This window comes from Triturus cristatus, chromosome 1_1 (assembly GCF_964204655.1).
Source record: "Triturus cristatus chromosome 1_1, aTriCri1.1, whole genome shotgun sequence".
Lineage (NCBI taxonomy): Eukaryota > Metazoa > Chordata > Amphibia > Caudata > Salamandridae > Triturus > Triturus cristatus.
This window is the reverse complement of record NC_140579.1, coordinates 126,978,706-127,001,596: the sequence shown is the minus strand read 5'-3', so window position 1 is coordinate 127,001,596 and position 22,891 is coordinate 126,978,706. Positions and strand designations below refer to the sequence as shown.

At 49.5% G+C, this 22,891-nt stretch overlaps 1 protein-coding gene across 1 annotated transcript in view; it reads left to right on the top strand.

Annotated features, from left to right (window-relative positions):
- Window positions 1-22,891, top strand: part of LOC146869761 (antigen peptide transporter 2-like) — a 289,288-nt gene that overhangs the window by 125,727 nt on the left and 140,670 nt on the right. The window contains exon 7 of the mRNA XM_085614455.1: window positions 14,244-14,372. Within this exon, the coding sequence (XP_085470581.1) occupies window positions 14,244-14,372 (129 nt within the window). The remainder of the gene's footprint in view (window positions 1-14,243; window positions 14,373-22,891) is intronic.

Genomic DNA, 22,891 nt, shown 5'->3' with positions numbered 1-22,891 from the left:
CCAATCATGGAGTGGAACTCCATTCTGACACTGTAGAAGAAGATTTCTTAGTGGACACTTTCGCCTCCTCTGAAAAAACCGTCAAAACTCTGCCAATGTTGAAGGGAGTTCTAAAACCTGCCAAAGACATTTTTAAGGAAACAACCAGGGCACGGGTGCTAAACCCCAGAATCGAAAAGAAATACAAGCCTGCACCCGGAGACCCTATGTACATTAGGGGTCAGTTACCTTTAGACTCCATGGTTGTTGCTAATGCTCGCAAACGAGCCCATTCACAAACAACGGGTGATGCTCCTCCCCCCGACAAGGAGTCCAAAGTGCTGGAGACATCAGGCAAAAGGATAGCAGCGCAAGCGGCAAACATCTGGCGCATTGCCAACACACAGGCACTCCTGGCCCGTTATGATGGGTCCCACTACGACACACTAGAATCACTGCTACAACATTTGCCAGATGAATACAAAGGGGCAGCGGAGCTCCTTATCAGAGAGGGACAACTCCTTACCAATGCGTCCATCAAATGCGCACTGGATGCAGCCGACACTGCAGCAAGGGCGATCAACACAAGTGTCATGTTAAGGAGGCACGCATGGTTGAGAATCTCAGGCTTCAAGCCTGAGATTCAGAACAATATTTTAAATCAACCGGTCAACCCAGACTATTTATTTGGCCCTGAGGTTGACACTACCCTCGAAAAAATTAAGAAAGACACTGAAACTGCAAAATCAATGGGGGCTCTGCAGTCGCAGCAGTTTCGTAGTGGCTCCTTTCGTCGCCCCGGGAATAGAGGAGCAGCTAGAGGTCAGGGGTCCCAGCAGCAGTACAATAAAGGGGGCACGCAAAGTAACTATGATAAAACCACTAGAGGTGGATATCGTGGATCCAGCACCAAAGGCAGAGGACGTGGGTACGGCAACACCAGGTCCTCCCCCAAAAACAAACAGTGACGCCTTCTCCCTGCCCCCCGACCACATAACACCTGTCGGGGGGAGACTCCAGCAGTTCCTGTCAGTCTGGAAAACCATCACCACAGACAGGTGGGTTAGGGACATTATCCAGTACGGTTACTGTCTAGAATTAACGTCCACTCCACCCAACATACCGCCAAAGCACCGTCCTAGGTCCGTAGAGCACTTGGCATTATTGCAGCAGGAGGTACTAAGTATGCTGCAAAAAGGTGCAATAGAAGTCGTGCCCGTCAACCAACAGGGGACAGGGGTGTACTCTCTGTACTTCTTAATCCCAAAAAAGGACGGTTCTCTCAGACCTATACTAGACCTGAGACCCCTCAACCACTACATTCTATCAGAGCATTTCCATATGCTCACCCTACAGCAGGTTCTACCGCTACTCAGTCAGGGAGACTTCCTAGCCACACTGGATTTGAAGGATGCGTATTTCCACATACCCATACACCCATCGCACAGAAAATATCTCAGGTTCACTATTCAGGAGCATCACTATCAGTTCAAAGTTCTCCCCTTCGGCGTAACAACGGCACCCAGGGTCTTTACCAAGTGCCTAGCGACAGTGGCTGCACATCTACGGAGACAGCACATTCACGTCTTCCCTTACCTGGACGACTGGCTTGTTCAGGCAAAGTCAGCCCAGCAATGTGCCAGCCACATGTCCCTCACCATTCACCTTCTTCACAGTCTAGGATTCTCACTAAATTACCCAAAATCACATCTTCAACCCGCACACATACGACAGTACCTGGGCGCGACCATAAACACTCTGACAGCCACAGCTCAGCCAAATTTAGTGAGGATCAACAGCATGCAACTGCTGATCACAAAGTTCAAACCTCAACACTCCCTTCCAGCGCGAGTGTTCATGCAGTTGATAGGCATGATGGCCTCCTGCATTTTCATAGTCCCGCACGCGAGACTACATATGCGCCCACTTCAGGAGTGCTTAGCACGTCAATGGAATCAGGCTCACGGACAATTAACAGACCTAGTGTTGGTGAGCGGTCGGGCATACAACTCTCTGCATTGGTGGAATCCACAAAACCTTTGCAAGGGCCGACCGTTCCAAGAGCCTGTTCCGCAAATAATACTGACGGTGGACGCCTCTCTCCAGGGATGGGGAGCTCATGTACTCAATTACACAGTGCAGGGACTATGGACGACACAGCAAAAGAAAATGCACATCAACATTCTGGAACTGATGGCAATCTTCTTAGCCATGAAGGCATTCAAAGTACACTTATGCAACAAAGTCGTGTTGATCCGGACGGACAACATGACTGCCATGTACTACATACAGAAGCAGGGAGGAACACACTCTCCACAGTTGTCTCATCTGGCTCAGAGCATGTGGAAGTGGGCCATTCAGAGGAACATATTCCTCATGGCGGAACACCTCCCGGGCAAGGACAACCAGATGGCGGATCTGCTCAGCAGACACAGCCACCAGATGCACGAGTGGGAGCTACATCCGTCAGTACTCCAGACGTACTTCCAACAGTGGGGTCATCCAGAGATAGACCTATTCGCCACAAACAAAAACGCAAAATGCCAAAGCTTTGCCGCCAGGTTCCCACATCCGCAGTCACAGGGCAATGCGATATGGATGAACTGGTCCGGCAGATTTGCGTACGCTTTTCCCCCAGCACCATTAATACCGCTGGTGGCACGCAAACTGCGACAACACTCACTGACACTCATCCTAGTTGCTCCCACATGGGCACGCCAGCCATGGTACACCACCTTTCTGGAACTTTCCGTGGTGCCGCATCAAAGGCTGCGGATCACACCCGCACTTTTGACGCAGAACCATGGCGAAATTCAGCACCCAAATCCGCAACAGCTGAACCTGGCAATCTGGCTCCTGAAGTCTTAGAGTTTGGCTATCTAAACCTGCCACCTGAATGTATGGATATCATCAAGGAGGCCAGGAGACCCACAACCAGAGCTTGCTATGCGGCTAAATGGAAAAGGTTTGTCATTTACTGCAACAACAATGACATTAACCCGCTGGACGCATCCATTCAAAACATCATATGTTGCCTCTTACACTTATACCGATGCAATCTGGCATACTGCTCCATACGTATACATTTAACCGCAATAGCAGCCTATCTTCAAAACAGACAGCACCTCTCTTTATTCAGAGTGCCTGCCATCAAAGCCTTCTTAGAGGGACTCAAACGAGTGATTCCCCCAAGACACCCACCGGCACCAGTGTGGAACCTCAATGTGGTCCTCACCAGATTAATGGGTCCACCTTTTGAACCTCCCCATTCATGTGAGATTCAATTCCTCACCTGGAAAGTAGCTTTCCTAGTGGCAATCACTTTGTTAAGAAGAGTTAGTGAACTCCAGGCACTAACCGTTCAAGAGCCATTCATACAGGTTCACGCAAACAGAGTTGTACTACGTACCAACCCCAAATTCATGCCTAAAGTGATATCGCAGTTCCACATGAATCAGACTATTGAACTGCCTGTTTTCTTTCCAAATCCACAAAATGTCGCAGAGAGAATGCTCCATACACTAGATCTAAAGAGAGCCCTCATGTACTATATAGACAGAACAAAGGATTTTAGGAAAACAAAACAACTTTGCGTTGCTTTTTCTCCACAACACAAGGGCAACGCCATTTCCAAAGCAGGGATAGCCAGATGGATCGTTAAATGTATTCAAATTTGCTATCAAAAAGCTAAACGCACATTAACGATTCCCCCACGAGCCCACTCAACACGAAAGTTAGGGGCGTCCATGGCTTTCCTAGGAAACATTCCTTTGCAGGAAATATGTAGAGCAGCCACATGGTCCACTATACATACATTTACCAAACACTACTGTGTAGATGTACACTCAAAACAGCAGGCAGCTGTAGGACAGGCTGTTCTCAAAACTCTTTTTCAGACTGCTGCAGCTGGCACGGGCAGCCGCCGCTAATGGAGGTACTGCTATATAATCTATGCACAAATATGAATTCAGCAGCCCACATGCCTCGAACTGAATATGCTACTTACCATGAATGAATGAAATAAGCTTTATTTCGATAAAAATATATCTTAAAAGCGTATACATTTATGACATAAACAAATATATAAAAAGACAGGGCTAGTCATAAAACTGTGATATCACCAGATTTCCAGAGCATACAGAAGATAAAAAATACATATAAACAAAATAAATAAGACAGTTTCATAAAAAGGGAATACAAACAAATGTTATGACAAAAGGACTGCTTATGTGTGGACTACTAGGGCTTTTGATCTTATGAGCCAAGACCACCTCAAGGACTTGGATAATGCGCAGACATACAGGGATCGTCTATCTGATTTAAAAATGCGCAGAGCTATGAGATGGTCTCTTGTGCCCAAGTCTCTACACAAAGGTTTGAGCCAATAGGTCCTTGGGATTTTATATTCAGGACATGCAAATAAAACATGAGCAATTGACTCAACTCGAGTCTCACAGTGAGGACAAAATGGTGATGTCTGGAAAGGTGGCTTCCAGCGTGCGGTTAATTCGCGCACTGGAAGTGTACCAACCCTAAATTTAAAATAGAGGGCTCTATCGAAAGGCTTCTGAATAATATCAAGATAGGGCTCATAGCGCACTTCATCCTTAAGCCTTAAGAACTCAGTGGTGCTTCTACCACCATAGGAATTAGAATTCCTCTTTGCAGTGACCAAACTCCAGTACAATTTCTTCAGTTCAGCTTTCGGGGGTGAGGTTCTATTCACCCAGGCATCTTTGAGACCTAGGTCACAAAGCAAGGTCTTAACATCTTTCAGCCATTTGATTTTATTCCAACAAGGCATAGACAATATTTCGGTCAGTCCCTCTGCATACTTGGCTAGCTCAGGGGTTCGCCAAAGCCGGGCCCATAGAAGAAGGGGGCGGACTTTTGCCAAGTCTTTCATCGTGTGGCACCCCAAGTCCATTAACAAGGGCACTACTGGAGTGCTCTTGGGTAAGGCCATCAATTCCTTATAAAAACTGCAATCGGACTTAGCAAGCTCGTCAATGTTATACAGGCCCCATAGTTCGGCACCATAGAGTGCCGAGCTCACACCTTTTGCTTTGTATATCTCTAGGGCTGGGGCTATTGGCCTAGATGTGGAAGAACGATGTTCCCTGAGGAGGGCACCAGTAACCCTCTTATGGTTTAAAAGCATCTTTTGTATGTGAGGTGACCATCGCATAGTGTCTGAAATGCGGATACCCAGGTAGTCGAATTCTTTTACCCTTTCAAGGTTAGCCGCATTCAGAACTGGGGGCCGCCCTAATTTTTTGGGTGGATTCAATATTAGGTATTTCGTTTTGGCGGAATTTATTATAAGGCCTCTGGTGTTACAAAAGGTTTGGAAGCTGTCGAGAAGAGTTTGAAGACCCATAGGTGATTTGGATAACAGAAGAGTGTCATCAGCGAACAGGGGAGTTGGAATACGTTCGCCCGCCAGGGATGGCGCATCAGAAGGAACTTTCAACAGGTGCTCCACTACACCATTCACATAAAGTGAAAAAAGGGTAGGAGCAAGAACACATCCCTGGCGGACACCCCTGTTCACTGGGATTCTCTCTGTTTTCTGGCCCTGTGAGCCCCACCGCACTTGTGCGTAGTTTCCCTCATGGAGTTTTATTAGTAGAGACAATAGCTTGGGGGGAATCTTCAAGTTGGCCAAGACGTTTATTAGTAGAGACAATAGCTTGGGGGGAATCTTCAAGTTGGCCAAGACGCCCCACAGAGTAGCTCGGGGAACTAGATCAAAAGCTGTTTTAAGATCTATAAAGGCGAGATAAAGGCTGCCCTTTCCGAGAAGGACAACCTTCCAGTAAGTGAGGAGCAGTCTAAAGACTTGTTCTATGGTGCCTGTCCCGACCCTGAAGCCTGCCTGGTAGTCTGAAAGGATGTTATTTTCTTTCGCCCAGGATAGGATCCTCTCCAGTATCACCTTCCTGACAACCTTCTGGGTTGAGTCAATCAGACTAATTGGGCGAAAGTTGGCTGGGTCGTCCCTGCCACCCTTCTTAAAAATCGGGACAACCTCAGCCCCCTTCCAGGATTCAGGGATCGGAGCACCATTAGCGATGGCATTGATTAGGGTCGAGAGGAGCTTCCCCCATCTGGATGGATCTAATCTAAGGACGTCACCAGGGATACCATCCGGACCAGCTGCTTTCTGGGGGACGATGGACTGAATAGCATTGAGCACTTCCCTTTCAGTAAAAGGGTCAGTGTTCAATGTACCCATGGAGGCAAAAGCCTCTTTGGGAAAAAGGTCCCCCTCACTCTCGGGCGGGGAAGAGTAAAGTTTGGAAAAATGCTCAAACCAGACCCCACTGGTGATGTTACAAGTCATAAGTTCGTGGGCTGGTCTGTTCTTGGTCCTAATAATGCTCCAAAAAGGACCTGAGTCACGTTTTGAGGAAGCCTCCCTTAATGCCTGCCAATACTGTTCCTCCCAATCCTTTTTAGCATTAGTCACACAGATCCTATACTCCTTCCTGGCTAGCTGGATCTTTGACGTAAACTTACTTTTGAGGGCCATGATTAAGGCGGATTTCTTCCGCCTACAATTTTGTGTGTACCAGCCATCCATGAGTTTGTGCTTGTCACCCCCCCTCGATGGCCCGCCTTCTGCTGCACACAGTATTGCCCCAATCGACTGGACTTTCTCTTCGTCAAGCATCACTTTACGCCATTTTAGGCGCCTCTCACAATTTGCGGGGTGCACCTCGAGGGTTGGCATAAAGCTAACTATTGGTGGAATCAAAGACCCATTTACTCCCTCCCATAATGGTTTCATACTTAAGGATAACTGGTTGTGGTCGCTATCGACAGAGGGAATTATTTCCATGTCCACCACATATAACCAAAGTTTAAAATCAAGGAGTATATAGTCTATCCTCGAGGTATGGTTTATCCTGTTATAAGTGTGAGCACCTTGCAGATCTGAAGCTGTTCTGCCGTTTGCCGCCCTTAGTCCGAACTCTAGGGTCATGGTGTTCATATGTATAACTGATTTTGTCCATCTCTTAATGGGGGGCAATGATAGTATCGGAATGCCTCTTTTGGCATCGTCCTCCATTAAATCAGGAAGATCTAATGACGCAAGAGGCTCAAAAGAACAATTAAAGTCACCAGCTACCAGGACGTGGGATGCGTGATGCCACTTTCGCAATTCGCCCTCAAGTAGTGTAGGTACAGGTGACAAGGCTCCTCCACTTAAACCCCTGGCATAGACATTAAATATATCTAGAGACTTCCTTCCCTGGGCTCCCTTGAGAGTAAGCCTTAGAATATCGAGAGAGATATTTTGGGTCTGCCTAATGATGCACCCAAGAGAGATGCTGACCCAGATAAGAAGACCGCCCGAGGGGCGTCCTCTCTCAGACGAAGATAGAATGGCCGGCACAAAAAAGATGGTGTAGCCAACCATATGGTGGGGCACTGTGCTCCAAGTCTCCTGGAAGATACAGATGCTATAGGGCTCTATCAAAGAATTACAGTTTGGGAGATCTAATTTGCTAGCAATGCCAGCTACATTCCAACTTAGAACCCTTAGGGGAGGGACGTCTGTAACTAAATCCCGTGTTGTAAGCGGAATAGTAGAGCTAGGAATGACCTGAGTCAAGTTAGGTATGGGGGGCGAAAACAAATGATTTGTATCCTGGAGATTTAAAGTAAACTGTGGACTTTGCTGCTGGGCGTGGAGACTCAGAGTGTTAGATAAGGGATCCCCAGCTGATTCAGTGAGAGTTTCTATATCTTCTTTGTTTTGGGCGCCAGTGGAGGTATAAATTCCAACCGCGACAGGGTTTCCATGTCAGTAGGAATCCTAATGGCCATGAAGTTCTCGATTTCTACTAAAGGCAGAAGTGGAATAATCATTGCCACTGGTAATCCGGACCCCCTTATGGAGCCCATCATGAGCCGAATGGAAAAAAGACTGTGAATGGTGGAAGTACACGGAATCTGAATAGAATTGACTTAAGTCAAGACATCCTATACCATTGGCAACAAAGCCTGATTGTTGGTTACAAATTAACCTTGTAACACGAGGATCCCTGAAATTTACAAGGATACAGTCACCAGACGTATTCTTAGGTCTATTGCCCACCCAGGAAACCCTTCTAACATGGAGGACATGGCCATCCAGATGCCTAGGAAGTGGCTTGTTGTTGTTAAGCCAATGTGTTGTTTTGTTTTTTAATTCAGTAAAGGATTCAGACTTGCCAGCTTTGAGCTGAGGGACTCCGGTTAAAACAACAACAAAGGGTAGGCACTCCGGTGGCAAATTAATATGAGGTAGATTTTGCTGGGTACAGATAACATTAACGTTCAGTTGGTCATGTGCAGGTTCCTTACTAGGTGATTTAGAGAGACTCTGGGTGGATTCTATCTCGTGTCCTAGTGCGTCAAGGTTTCCATGACTTTTGGTTGGACCAGAGACTAACTTTTTTTTCGTGGGTTTTCTGCCCAGGTTAAGCAAAGGTGCTAAGGGTTTAGGTCCTGGTACATTGGCTCCATTCTTAGGCCCTAAAGTTGGGGCAGTATTTGGGTGTAGCAAGGCAGCTTGCGAAATAGACTCGTTTTGGCTATTAGGAAGAAGGTCGACAATGACAGGATTATCGTGGCCAATCTTCGAGTGCAACTTAATTAATGATTTAAGAGAAAAGAAATTGTCTAGAGAGGCCTGCTCGAATCTCTCGAGCCTCTCAGACAGTGCCTTCACTCTTTCAATCAGAGGAAGTGTAAAAGATCTAATAAGTAGTTCGAGTTAGTCAACAAGGAAAGATTGAAACTCAGGGCCATATGGACCAGAATTAGGGGAAAGCTGCTCTACAGGGGTTTGAGGGACCAGGTTATTAGAATGCACAGAGGATGATTGTATCCTCTGATGTTGAGGTGTAGATAACGCTATGCGACCCACTTTTCCGTTATTGGAATTGCACGGTTTGGTTTTGCATTTCTTTGGTGCTTTTGCATGGACACCCTTATGGCCACTACCCACTCTTTTCCTTTTACTTGGAGCAGTTTTAGGTCCTGCAATGTTAGTTGACTCAAGGGAGACTGGGATATCAGGGGAGGGAATTATGATAATAATAGTCTCGGAAACCACTGTTGGAATAGCCAGCAGAGGTGAATACGACAAGTCTAGCTGTGTTGAAGTCCCATGACCTATAGAACTATCTGGATTTGTATGCAGGCTAGGCGCCGTACTTTGTATTTTCCCCAATGTAGAACTATTTGTTTGGTTACTTTCCGATACAGGGGATACAGCCATTGCTATTTTGCCCAATGAGGAGCGTTTATTATTAAGCTGATCAAGAGAGAGTCGGCGTTCTGTGATAGCTATTTCCTTTTCGAGGACAGAGCAGGCACGTATGATGAATTGATCTAAGGTGCCGCTAACTCTTCCCCCGCCTGTCCCACCTCCCTTTCCCGAGCGCGTAGACATTGCCATGTGCTCAATTTGAGAAAACGAAACAAATCATATAATACAATAGACTGAACACTATTGGCAAAACACCCAAAATTAGTCCTCAGAGTAGTAGATGACAAGTCCCTTTGCAATATACAACAGTACGAAGGGACCAAGTGGAATGGCCCGGCCCGGCCTCCTCTGGCCCCTGACGGCCACAGACGGCCCGCCCTTTGCCCGGGCTTAGCCCGGCGCCACCCGCGACGCGGGGGGAGCCTCGATCTTTTGTGCGCCTCCGGGCGCGTGGGTGGCGTCAGCGAGCGCAAAGTATCCTGGGGGCTGTAGTCTCCCCCCGCTCTCAGCCACGAACTGTAATGGCGGCAGCGGGGGAGACACAGCGTGATCAGCCCGGGAGCGGCGGCAGCAACACAGGCGCAACAGGCCAACAGAAGGGTCCCCCAGCAAGTAAGTGAGCCTCAGGTTTAAAGTTCCCGCTCCTCCGAGGGAGCCTCGCTCTTTTGTGCGCCTCCGGGCGCGTGGGTGGCGTCAGCGAGCGCAAAGTATCCTGGGGGCTGTAGTCTCCCCCCGCACTCAGCCACAAACTGTAATGGCGGCGGCGGGGGAGACACAGCTTGATCAGCTCGGGAGCGGCGGCAGCAACACAGGCCCAACAGGCCAACAGAAGGGTCCCCCAGCAAGTAAGTGAGCCTCAGGTTTAAAGTTCCCGCTCCTCCGAGGGAGCCTCGCTCTTTTGTGCGCCTCCGGGCGCGTGGGTGGCGTCAGCGTCAGCGAGCGCAAAGTATCCTGGGGGCTGTAGTCTCCCCCCGCTCTCAGCCACGAACTGTAATGGCGGCGGCGGGGGAGACATAGCGTGATCAGCCCGGGAGCGGCGGCAGCAACACCGGCGCAACAGGCCAACAGAAGGGTCCCCCAGCAAGTAAGTGAGCCTCAGGTTTAAAGTTCCCGCTCCTCCGAGGGAGCCTCGCTCTTTTGTGCGCCTCCGGGTGGCGTCAGCGAGCGCAAAGTATCCTGGGGGCTGTAGTCTCCCCCGCTCTCAGCCACGAACTGTAATGGCGGTGGCGGGGGAGACACAGCGTGATCAGCCTGGGAGCGGCGGCAGCAACACAGGCGCAACAGGCCAACAGAAGGGTCCCCCAGCAAGTAAATGAGCCTCAGGTTTAAAGGTCCCGCTCCTCCGAGGGAGCCTCGCTCTTTTGTGCGCCTCCGGGCGCGTGGGTGGCGTCAGCGAGCGCAAAGTATCCTGGGGGCTGTAGTCTCCCCCCGCTCTCAGCCACGAACTGTAATGGCGGCGGCGGGGGAGACACAGCGTGATCAGCCCGGGAGCGGCGGCAGCAACACAGGCGCAACAGGCCAACAGAAGGTATCACCAGCAAGTAAGTGAGCCTCAGGTTTAAAGTTCCCGCTCCTCCGAGGGAGCCTCGCTCTTTTGTGCGCCTCCGGGCGCGTGGGTGGCGTCAGCGAGCGCAAAGTATCCTGGGGGCTGTAGTCTCCCCCCGCTCTCAGCCACGAACTGTAATGGCGGCGGCGGGGGAGACACAGCGTGATCAGCCCGAGAGCGGCGGCAGCAACACAGGCGCAACAGGCCAACAGAAGGGTCCCCCAGCAAGTAAGTGAGCCTCAGGTTTAAAGTTCCCCCAGTATGCATCTGTTCTTGGCATGTAGGGCTGCTGACATTCATATCACCCACCCTCCTCCCCGGCGCCTGTAGCGGCTGCAGCTCTCAGAATTACTGTATAGCATGGTCATCACTTACTGTATCTACTCCATCACTGCCACAATGGCGAAAAACAATCTAAGGATGGAGAGGATGCCCATGCGCACTGTAGTCCAGGGGAGGAGCCACCTATCTCGTGATACTTCGAAGACTCTTCCAGGACAACAATGTGCAATCATCCGGACCCAACACTAGGCGGCGATCTATGCACAGATATGAATGTCAGCAGCCCTACATGCCAAGAACAGATGCATACTGGTGAGTAGCATATTCATTATCACCCTGAAAAAGGTGGCTACACTTACTTTCAGAGCTGCAGACAGCCTTCTTCCGTAGATATCATGGTATGCTCCCCGCATTAGATTTACTTATTGTTAAGTGAATACATATTCGTTCTCAGGGCCTATCAGATCATGCCCCTCTGGAGATGTTAATCTACAGACGACCATTATCTAGCAATTGGCAGCGGATAAGATCTCGTGGCTCAAAAAAACAGAGGTCCGAGATGCTGTAATTGAACAAACAACAAATTGACACTAACACAGACTCAATGGACTCCACTGTGACACTCTGGGAGGCTTTCAAAGTTGTCACGCGTGGACACCTGATTAGTGCTATTAAAGTAACACTTACGTACATTCACAAACTTAGTAGAATCCGTGGAGGCAGCACATAGCCAATACAGACCTGAACCCACAGAATCCAACCTTCATAATCTAACTTGAACACAACTTCATCACACGCAGACTAGACTCAAAGCGGCTCATCAGATGTGGCTCGCTGCACAGAGCGGACTCTGTGATCAAAGAGACAATACAGGGAAACTAACTCACTGGCTGGCCACTAGAAAACGCGAGACGAGTCATATTACACAAATACTGGGAACCAACGGGATCCCTCACAACTTTCCACACAACACTGCAGACACTTTTGCCCAGTAATACACTACCTTTATCAGACACCACCATCGCAAACGACACAAATCTGACAGACTACTTGAACCGCTATTTCATGCCCACAGTTTCGACGAAAGACAAACTCCAATATAAAACCCTACTAAATAAAAGAGGCCATACAGCAACTGGCCTCCAACTAGACCCTGAGGCAGTATCGCTTCCCTATGGAATTTTACACATGCCTCAATATATCACTAGCTCAACCGCTCCTTGGTAGGTTTGATACGGTAAAGGGCACAGGGTGCCTTTCCTTCAGAGATGTGCAAATCTACCCAAACTACATAGACCAACGAATGTCTGGGTGGTATGATTCTCAATCTCTTTCATTAACTCTGAACTGAAAATCTTGGCCAAGGTATTAGTGACCCGAGTCGGATGCATAATTACTAACTTAATAGAACCTGATCAGAGCGGCTTTATCCCTCATCGGGCTACTAGGCATTAAAGAAGGCGGGCTGCCAACGCTATGGGGCACACTCTTAAAAGCCTCTTAGTGGAACTGTTGATCGACTTTGATAAAGCTTTCGACGATGTCTCATGGAAATGTCTATTTGATCTCCTTCATTACATTGGCTTTGGACCACCTTCCTGGCGTACACTTGTTCTACACCTGATGGACAGGTAGGCAGTATTCAACTTAAGAGAGTTGTGAGATAGGGTTTGCCTTTGTCGCCCCTATTCTTCTATCGCAATAGAACCCCAGGAGCAAGCAGCGATGCAGGTGCTGATGGACTTTGGGATACTCTTGGGTCTTCAAGCCAACTGTAGTAAGATTAGACCATCATGGCCATCAGGATAACTATCGTTCATGGGCAGAGCAAACGGCGTTGAGGATTACAACACACAGTATTAAATATCTGGGGGTAGACCGTACATACAGAGAGGAAGCAGCACGTAAAGAAAATATCTGGCCTCTTCAGAAAAAAACACGCAATTATGGGCCTCCCTACCACCCGTCTGTACTTGGAAAAGTGGCTCTTTTGAAATGATTACTCTCCTGAAAGTACTACAGAACTACCATTTTCCCTTCCATGACGAATTTTACCTACGCTCGCAGCATGTCTTTGGTCCTTTCATTAGGACGGGCCCTCTGGTAAGTATCGCTCTCCAAATGCTAGAACTCCACCTACGATGGGGAAAGGCCTATGATAAATTCTATTACATGTGATATATTCTTTTTACAAAGTCGCTTGTCTGAAAATTTTCAATCATTATCAGCATAGGTGGGCATGAGGGCTGGTCCTGCATACCCAGTGAGACTATGGTTTATGGGAGAGGAATCTCCAATATAATTCTTGTATGTGAAGACACCCAGGCGGAAATCCCGCCTGCGACGAGGGTGGCCCTTGAGGTCTCAAAGACCTCTAATAAATGAATCAGGTGGTATGGAGGTTGACGGCCCAGAGCCCTCTCTGCACCGGTAATGCTCTCCCAGATGTCACAGCACTCTAGGGTTTTGGCGGAGAGGATTGTCTGGAAATCTATCTACTAGAAAATGTGGCCCCCACAGGTGCCCTGAGAACTATACTTGAGTTGCAAGATGAATTTGGTCAACAGCACACACAGTTCCATCAATATCTCCAAGCTGACCATGTTCTAACTCTCTGATAGGGGAAAAGTATCGGCTCTATACCGTGTATTGATCATAAACTCTTCAGACACCGCTCCGAAACTCCGATAGACATGGGAGAATGCTATGGGTCAGATGACGACAAATGGATATCAGCGCAAACGGCCCCTAGAGAGGAAGCCATGTCTAATGCATAGTGACTTATCCAGTCTAAGTATCTTCATCGAGTTGACTTATCGCCGGCTAGACTTTGGCAATGGCCACAGGGACCGGGACCGGGATGTCTCAGATGTCAGTCCTCAGTGGGTAACTTTTTACTAACTGTCTGCTCCCGTCCGGTTCTCAGGCCCTTCTGGTAGAGCATAGCTTGCTCGTTTTGTCAAGTACTCCAAGATCCCTCAACAAGTACCTAGATAGTAAAAATGTAATTGAACCAAGCTGCCAAACCATGTGTTACAGGTAAGTAGCTTCTTTGCCATTCTCTGTATCCATGGGAGCCTCCGATCCCTCCACACTGGGGGGTGTTTTCTGATGTCTGTGGGTGCATTGATACAAGATGAGAGAGCTTGTCACTGTTTTGTCTCCTTGCAGCTGGCCGTGCTCGCGGTCCATGTGGCGATGCTGTACCTTGGGCAGCACCTGGTCCAGAACGGTAGAATAAGCAGTGGGCGACTCGTCTCCTTCATCCTATTCCAGATGGAGGCTGGAGATCACATAAGGGTAAGGGTAACCCTTGCTGACCGCTACTGCTAAATGTAGGTATTTGTGCTTCAGATTGTGATGTATTCTGCTGAAATACTGTCCCCTACTTTTCATCGCTGTGCAGCGCCCAGCTGAGCCACACACCATAGTATACAAATGAGTGCTTGAATTAATCTCAGTCACTGGTAATTACTCAGGGCCGCATTCCTTTGTTATTCTGCACACCATGCCACCTCAGTTTGGACCCAGCCATATGCAAATCATTATTGACCCTGCTCCAATGGGAACAGTCTAGCCCGAACTGCCAGGCCAGGCCTTCCCTGAACTGGAATACGAGCAACCCAGGACCGGTTTCACCCTTGTTATGGGCTCATCAGGCGGTACAGCTCGGTTCCAGTGACCGTGTGCACGGGTCCCACATCTGGACATACACATCCCACTCAGGCTGATACAATAAAGTTAACAAAACAGTGATGGATAGAATGCTGGATTGGATCTCAGACACTGGTAATTACTCCGGGCTGCATTATTTTGCACATCATGGCACTTCAGCTTGGACCTCGCCATATGTAAATCAGTCTTGATTCTGCTTCAATAGAAAAAATCCAGCCCGAACTGCCAGGCTAGGTCCTCCCTAAACCAGAATGTTAGCATTGCACGACCGGTTTCACTCTTATTATGGCTCATCAGTTGGGTAAAGGTTGATCCCAGTGGCTCAGTGTGCACTGGACTCCTGCCTGGGCATTCCTATCCCATATATCCAGGACCAATTTCACCCTTGTTATAGGTTCATCAGCCAGAAGTAGCCCGGTCCCAGTGACAGAGTGCACAGGCCCCACATGCGGGCACACCCGTCCTACTTAGGGTGTCATACTGAAACATACAAAAAATGATGGATAGAATGCTTGATATAAATGCAACAATATCTCAGCAGGATTTATTGAAACTGTTTAAACTTGTATGTGCAAGACATTACGATAAACGAACACAAGACAAGAGGCTTCAAATAATTCAATCAATGCGCCCGTAGGCGTCATATATTTTAAGAAGATCAGAAAATACACAAAACAGTTGTTAAAGCACTGTAGGGTATAAATACCAAGGCAACCCTAAAGGAAAGTGTACAAAGTGCTTGTGACAATGAAGTGACGGCGCAAGTGACAACGTGAAAAAACACCACAGCATACGGCGCAAGAGAACTTACAATATATATACACGGTAAAAAAGGGTTCAAACATCAAATTATTCAAATGTACAATTAGTCATTTTCGTTATGTTAGAGAACCGAAGGTCGAAGTGCGCCTAAGGCGTTTGAGCTGGTGGGCAGGGGTCGACGGCGTTTCGATCCTATTTAATTAGGATCATCTTCAGGACCTGGGTCGCCTAGTCGAGGAGTGCTGTGTGAATAAAAGTAAGTATCAGAGCGGCTGAAAACGAGGATTGGTGTAAGTGCATTCAGGGAAGGAAGGGGGACTAACATATGCCTACCTGAGGAGCGTTGAATAAATCACTGGCGCAGAGGAGGGTACAATGAAAACGTGAAGAATGGCCGCTGAGTGGTCGAATTTCAAATAAAGCTTTACGTCCGGAATAAATCGGCCAGTGGGTCTCTATAGGGATAATGAAACGAATATCACCGAGGGGAAATGAGGGAGGGGAAAACGGGAGGGGTGGGGGGGAGGAGGTGGGGGAGAAACAGAAACAGAAGATTGGTTGGTTTACTGTGTTGGGCAAGGAGGTAGTAAACCACCAAAAAACAAGGAGACAAGGCGGGGGAATCCGGGGAAAAATACGGAACCGGAGTGGGTGGAAAACTCACCGCTGCAAGATGGAACGTGGGAAGGAGAGAGCAGTTGCAGGGATACCACCCTGATCGTAATGGCGGGGTTCAGGACGATGCCTAATAGAAAGGGCAAGAAGTCGTGAAACAGGTAATTAAAACCCCTTCTGTGAGAGGGATACCAACGGGAAACGTGGATGTTAGGCTAACAGAGGACTACCTGTTGTAAGGGTCTAAGGATCGAAGGCTGGAACTAATCCAAAAATCCAGGGAGCGCGAGGATGCCACAGTCGTGTGCAGTCCACGGTCAATGCCTGAAGGTAAAGCGGCGTAACCGGATATAAAGAGGAAACGCATGCGCTACGGGAATTGTCCCAGAGATCGCTGATTGGATCCTCAGGGCAGGGGGGGGGGGGGGGTGGGGGGTTGGTGTAACTAAGGACGCCTGGAAAAGGGTCCGTGGAGAAAGGAAGAGGAGGAGAACAATAACGAAGGACTGCAGGATGTCTCAGAGAGCGCTGATTGGGTCCTCAGGGCAGGGGGTGGAGTGTAACTAAGGACGCCTTAATTGGGCTGCGTGGACAAGGAAAGAAAAAGAGAAGAGATACGGAGGAGTTTAGGAACTAATTGCTGGGTTCAAAACACGATAAATCAGTGTCGGGCAGAATGAAAACAAAGTGCGATGAATTCATTGAATCTGCTCCACTCGTGTCAAAATGGTTCAAGGTTTAAGACATGAGAGTAATACACGGTTATCCACTAGACAAATAACCCGGTACATGTATCATATTTAAGATGATCTGAGATAGTTACAAAAGGATAAAGTGTACATAGTCGAGTGGTAACGTATTGTCATACAGTCCCTATCTGAACATACACCGCATAAAAAAGGGCGCTGAACATTAGGGAAGAGGTAAGATACATCATGGGTGGGCACGGGTACATAGAGGCAGTGTGAGTAAAGTGTCAGGTGGAAAACTGAATTGTACTGTTCCACTCCAGAGTTTTGCAGCGTGAATCTTTCTGGATTCACTATGCTGTGCATTATTCCGCGATCTTGTGGTTGGGTCCGGATTCGTAGTCTTTTCTTTGTTTTTTTTTTTTTTTTGTAGCCCAGGTGGGCGTCGACGACCACCATTTGGTGCACCTCCCGTGACGTCGTCGTGCTTCCTGCGGAAGTCCCACCTTTGGGGCGCCATCTTCAGATTCTTTTTTCCGCCGTTGGGTCTGGATCGTCATCGGGAAGCTCCAGAATTACACTCGAAGGAAGAAGAAAGAAAAGCGAGTTTCGTCGATAAATACTAGAGGATATCACAGGAAAGGAAGAGATTTCATCAGGAGCGCGAAGAAAGGAGGTTCAGCGCCCTTTTTCTTCGACGACCTTGGAGAATGCGCACTCAGAGGCCCTGAGCGCAATGGACAAGACGCCATTCAAGTTCTGCCCAAACTGCCACCACAAATTCGCGCAGAAGGACCAGCATCCGGTCTGCAACCTCTGCCTACCGGTCGAACACCAGAGTAAGGACTGCAACGCCTGCTCAGCCTTCGCGCCGAAGACGCTCAGGGTCAGAGATCGGCAGAGAAGAGCCAACGCCAGCATGGATGGCAAGGGTAAGGCCCCGTCGCTCTACGATCTGGGCCTCTCCACGGACGACGAGGACAACGTCGCCGAGACAGCCGAAAACTTCACGGTCGTAGAGACCGACAAGAAAAAAGAAGACGAGGTAAGAGAATCGTCGAGCGCAAAACAGAAAGTACCTCGAAAACACGAGGGTGACTCGAGAAAATCAGAGTCTAAGTCCACGAAAGGAGCCCTGGCGCCGAAAACTTCGACGACCAAAGGGGGAACCATGGACAAGAGGCCGAGCGGATCCTTAGAAAAGGACTCCCTGGTGCCGAAAGACGCCGAAAAGCAAGGGTCGTCGAAGACAACCCAGGAAACGGGCCGATCGACGCTGAAAGAACGGTCGACATCGACGCAAGTTTCATCGAAAAGACCCGCGGTCGACGCCGAAAGCATCTCCGAGATGGAGAAAAAGAAGAGGCGGCTCGAGGCCGAAATGGAGAACATCCTTCAAAGGAAGAAGGAGTTCGACGCCAAGATGAAGGAATTCAAGATTCCAACGGTTTCATCGGCGGACGTCGTCGAGGTCGAGGACGAATTCGACACCGAAGGACTAACAAGGGATCTCGAAGAGGAAGAAGAGCCCTATTATGATGGTGAAGCCGAGGAAGAAGACCAACAGTCGTTCTACGACTCGGCGCCATCTACCAGCCACGACATCGAATGGCAGGATCTCGACACCGAAAACCCGGAGGAGCCCGTGGACACGTACCCTTCGAGGCCTTCGCCACCCGACGACATTGGGGTGTACAATATGGTGGTCAGGAGCGCAGCAACAGCCTTCGGCGTCAAACTCGACGAGGAGAAGCCGAAAGCCGATTTTCTCCTCGAGACCCTGCTCCCCATCTAGACAAGGAGCCAGTTCCTCCCCATGCTACAAAGTGTGATGAATCAGGGGAGAGAAGCCTTCAAGGAACCAGCGACCTGCCGGTCGATCACGCCCAGGATAGAGAAGAAATATAAGCACTCCTCCCTGGACCCCCCTTACATCAAGGGTAGCGTGACCGCCGACTCCATCATAGCTGCCACGGCCAGGAGAAGGGCCAACGTACCAGCAACTTCGGGCCCACCACCTGATAAGGAGAGCAGGAGGATAGACCTCACAGGAAGAAAGGTCGAGAGGAACGCCGCAATGCACTGGCGCATGGCGAATTCCAATGCACTCCTCAATAGACACCAGTACCAGCACTGGGACGAGATGGGGGAGCTAGTAAAGCACCTCCCCGAAGAATACCGCCAGAGAGCTTCACACCTGATAGACGAAGGCAAGAACATCGCCAACTCGTGTATAAAGACGGCGTTGGACGGGGCAGAGACTTCAGCAAGACTCATGGCCATAGGGGTCACCGAGAGAAGGCATGCATGGCTAAGAATCTCGGGATTCAAACCGGAGGTGCAGAACAACATCCTTGGCACCCCCTTCAACGGAGAGACACTGTTCGGAGCAACAGTGGACGAGAAGCTCACCCAGCTGAAAAAAGAAAACGAAACGGCGAGGTCCATGGGGGCCCTACAGCTGAGGGGAATGAGGCGAGGCAATCCCTCGAGGAGACCCTACGGTAGGGGAGGAAGCCAGCATGGGCCGTCGCACCAGACGTTCCAGCAGGGTCAGCAGGGTGAAAGTCACGGACAAGATCAGCAGAAGCAAAACTGGCAGTACCAACCTCGGGGCCAGTCCTTTCGCGGGAGAGGGAACGGACGTGGCCAAAGGAGGAGAGGGGGCGAACAGCCCTCATCAAAGTGACTCAGCACGCAAGAGGACGCCTACCCTCGTCATGCCCCCAAGGGTGAGGCGCAAAAAAGTAACATCAGGGGGAAAAGAATATTCAAAAGCCTACGAGCATACAACACCAGTAGGCGGAAGACTGAGGTTCTACCTTCAGGAGTGGCGGCGTATAACCACAGACAAGTGGATACGGAACATCATGCAGTACGGATACTGCGTAGAGTTGGAGAAAAGACCTCCAAACAGGAAACCAAAGGGAAGACAGAGATCGGCCCAAGAACTGGCACTACTCAGAGAAGAAACACGGAAACTTCTAGAAAAGAGAGCCATAGAGGCAGTGCCGTTCAGAGAACGCAACAAAGGGGTCTACTCAAACTACTTCGTGGTCCCGAAAGTAGACGGAAACCTCAGACTCATCCTGGACCTGCGTTACCTAAACAAGTTCATCAGAACGCAGAAGTTCAAAATGACTTCGCTGCAGGAGGTACTGCCCCAAATAAGAGACGGAGACTTCATGGTCACCGTGGACCTCAAGGATGCCTACCTTCACATCCCAATCAACAGAAGACACAAGGGCCTTCTAAGATTCAACATCGAACAGGAACACTACCAGTTCACAACCCTGGCCTTCGGATTAAAATCGGCACCAAGGGTCTTTACAAAATGCCTGTCGGCGGTCGCGGCCCACCTACGAAGACAGGAAATCCATGTCTACCCCTACTTAGACGACTGGCTGGTCAAGGCAAACTCATGCGAGAAGTGCGAGAGGCACGCAAAATGCGTAACAGACACCCTCACGAATCTGGGGTTCTCGATCCACTGGGGCAAGTCATCGCTGGAACCGGAACAGGTGAAGATTTTCCTGGGGGCGAAAATCAACTCCCTCAACAGTACAGTAGTGCCCAGCGACAGGAGGACAGATGCACTACTGAAGGAGATGCGGCTCTACCAGAAGGGGCGAGCTCTGACAGTGAGGGCTGTGAGCAAGATGATGGGGATGATGGTGTCGTGTATCCAGCTGGTGCCGAATGTACGCCTGCACATGAGACCATTCCAGGAATGGCTACAACAGCAATGGTCACAAGCAAACGGAAGTTGGGAGGATCTAGTGGTTGTTACGCACGCAGTGCAGGAGGAGATAACTTGGTGGAACAGAAACAACATGACAGCAGGGAGAAGCCTGACACCACCAATCCAAACAGTGACCATTACCACGGACTCATCACAAAAGGGATGGGGAGCGCACATGGACAACCTCAGAGTGAGGGGTCTGTGGGCTCCAGCAGATGCGGTTCGCCATATCAACTACCTCGAGTTGAAAACAATCCTGCTAGCCCTGAAGGCATTCCAGAGGCACCTGTACAACCAGAGGGTGTTGGTTCAAACAGACAACACCACGGCAATGTTCTACATCAACAAACAAGGGGGGACACAGTCGTTCCCTCTCTCCTCTCTAGCTCAGGAGATTTGGAGATGGGCCATACCTCTCAGGATAGATCTACTGGCAATTCACCTACCGGGGAAGGACAATGTGGAGGCAGACTGGCTAAGCAGGCAGACCTCGGCATCGCACGAGTGGGAGCTCAATGGCCAGGAAACGGAGAAACTCTTCCGGAGATGGGGAACTCCCACAATAGACCTATTTGCAACACGCCACAATGCAAAATGCCAAAGCTTCGCGTCCAGGCAACCAGATCAGCATTCCCAGGGAAATGCCCTATGGATAAGCTGGTCGAGGACATTTGCCTACGCCTTTCCACCGATACCCCTGTTGCACAGAGTGCTCGACAAGTGCAGAACCAGCAACATGACTCTGATCCTAGTGGCTCCGCAGTGGGCGAGGCAGACATGGTTCTCACAAATTCAAGAAGTGGCACAAGGCAATCCATACAGGTTCGAGAGGAGGAAGGACCTGCTCTCAATGCAAAACGGAGAGGTCCTACACCCAGAGCCAGAGACCCTCAACCTGGCGCCATGGCTCCTGAAGACCTAGAGTTCGCACACCTAAGATTGCCTCCGAGCACTATGCGAGTGCTACGGGAGGCAAGGAAACCAACTACACGAAAATGCTACAGCGCAAAATGGAAGAGATTCACTGTGTGGTGCAGGAAAAAGGGCCTGCAAAACAGAATGACAAGAGACTCAACAGTACTGAGGTACCTCACACACCTTCTAAAGAGTAACCTCTGCTCGAGCTCCCTAAGGGTACACCTAGCGGCAATCGTGGCCTACACCAGAGGTGAAAAGGGTGGAAGTTTCTTCACCTCGCAGGTGGTGAAGAGATTCATGGAAGGAGCCAAAAGGATGGCCCCCCCGAAAAGGTTGCCGCCGCCGGCATGGAATCTGAACGTGGTTCTGACGGAGCTCATGAAGGCACCGTTTGAACCCATCCACAAGGCCACACTGCAGATGTTGACGATGAAAACGGCCTTTCTGGTGGCCATAGCCTCACTACGCAGGGTGAGCGAGCTTCAAGCACGAACACTACAGGAACCCTACATTCAGATTCACAAGGACAGAATAGTCCTGAGAACAGACCCACACTTCATGCCCAAGGTGGTGTCGGCGTTCCACATGAATCAGAGTATTCAGATACCAAGTTTCATCCAAAACCCGACTTCAAACGCAGAAAAGGCCCTGCACACCCTCGACGCAAGAAGAGCGGTGAAGCACTACATTGAGAGAACCAAGGAACTCAGGAAGTCGAAGCAGCTGTTTGTGTCCTTTGCTACTAGCTTCATGGGTAGGCCAGTGACTAAGGGCACCATCGCTAGGTGGATTGCCCTCACTATTCAATTCTGCCACAAACAGGCTGGACAGGAGCTAGCGGAGGGGCCTCAGGCTCACTCCACAAGGAAGAAAGGGGCCACCGTGGCCTTCCTGGCGAACACGCCCATCCAGGACATATGCCTCGCGGCAACTTGGGCATCTGTGCACACGTTCACGAAACACTACTGCGTGGACATTCAGATGAACAAGGAAGCACAGGTTGGACAGAAGGTGCTTCAACACATTTTCAACGACCAACGCTCATCTACCACCCAGCCGCCACAAAATTAGGAAAACCGCTACAAAGTCTATGCACAGCATAGTGAATCCAGAAAGATTCACGCTGCAAAACGAATAGTTTCTTACCTGTCGGTGTAGTTTTGCAGCTTGAAGGTCTTTCTGGATTCACTAGCGAACCCACCCACCTCCGCCAGGAAGATGAGGCTGGAGGAAGAGGGGGTGAAATGGAAAAGATCAGAAGGAATGAAAAATTACAGAAAATGGACAAGAAGAATTAATCAATCGCCTAGGGTTAAAAAAAAAAAAAAAGAAAAGAAAAAAGGGAAAAAAGAACCCGAAGATGGCGCCCCAAAGGTGGGACTTCCGCAGGAAGCACGACGACGTCACGGGAGGTGCAC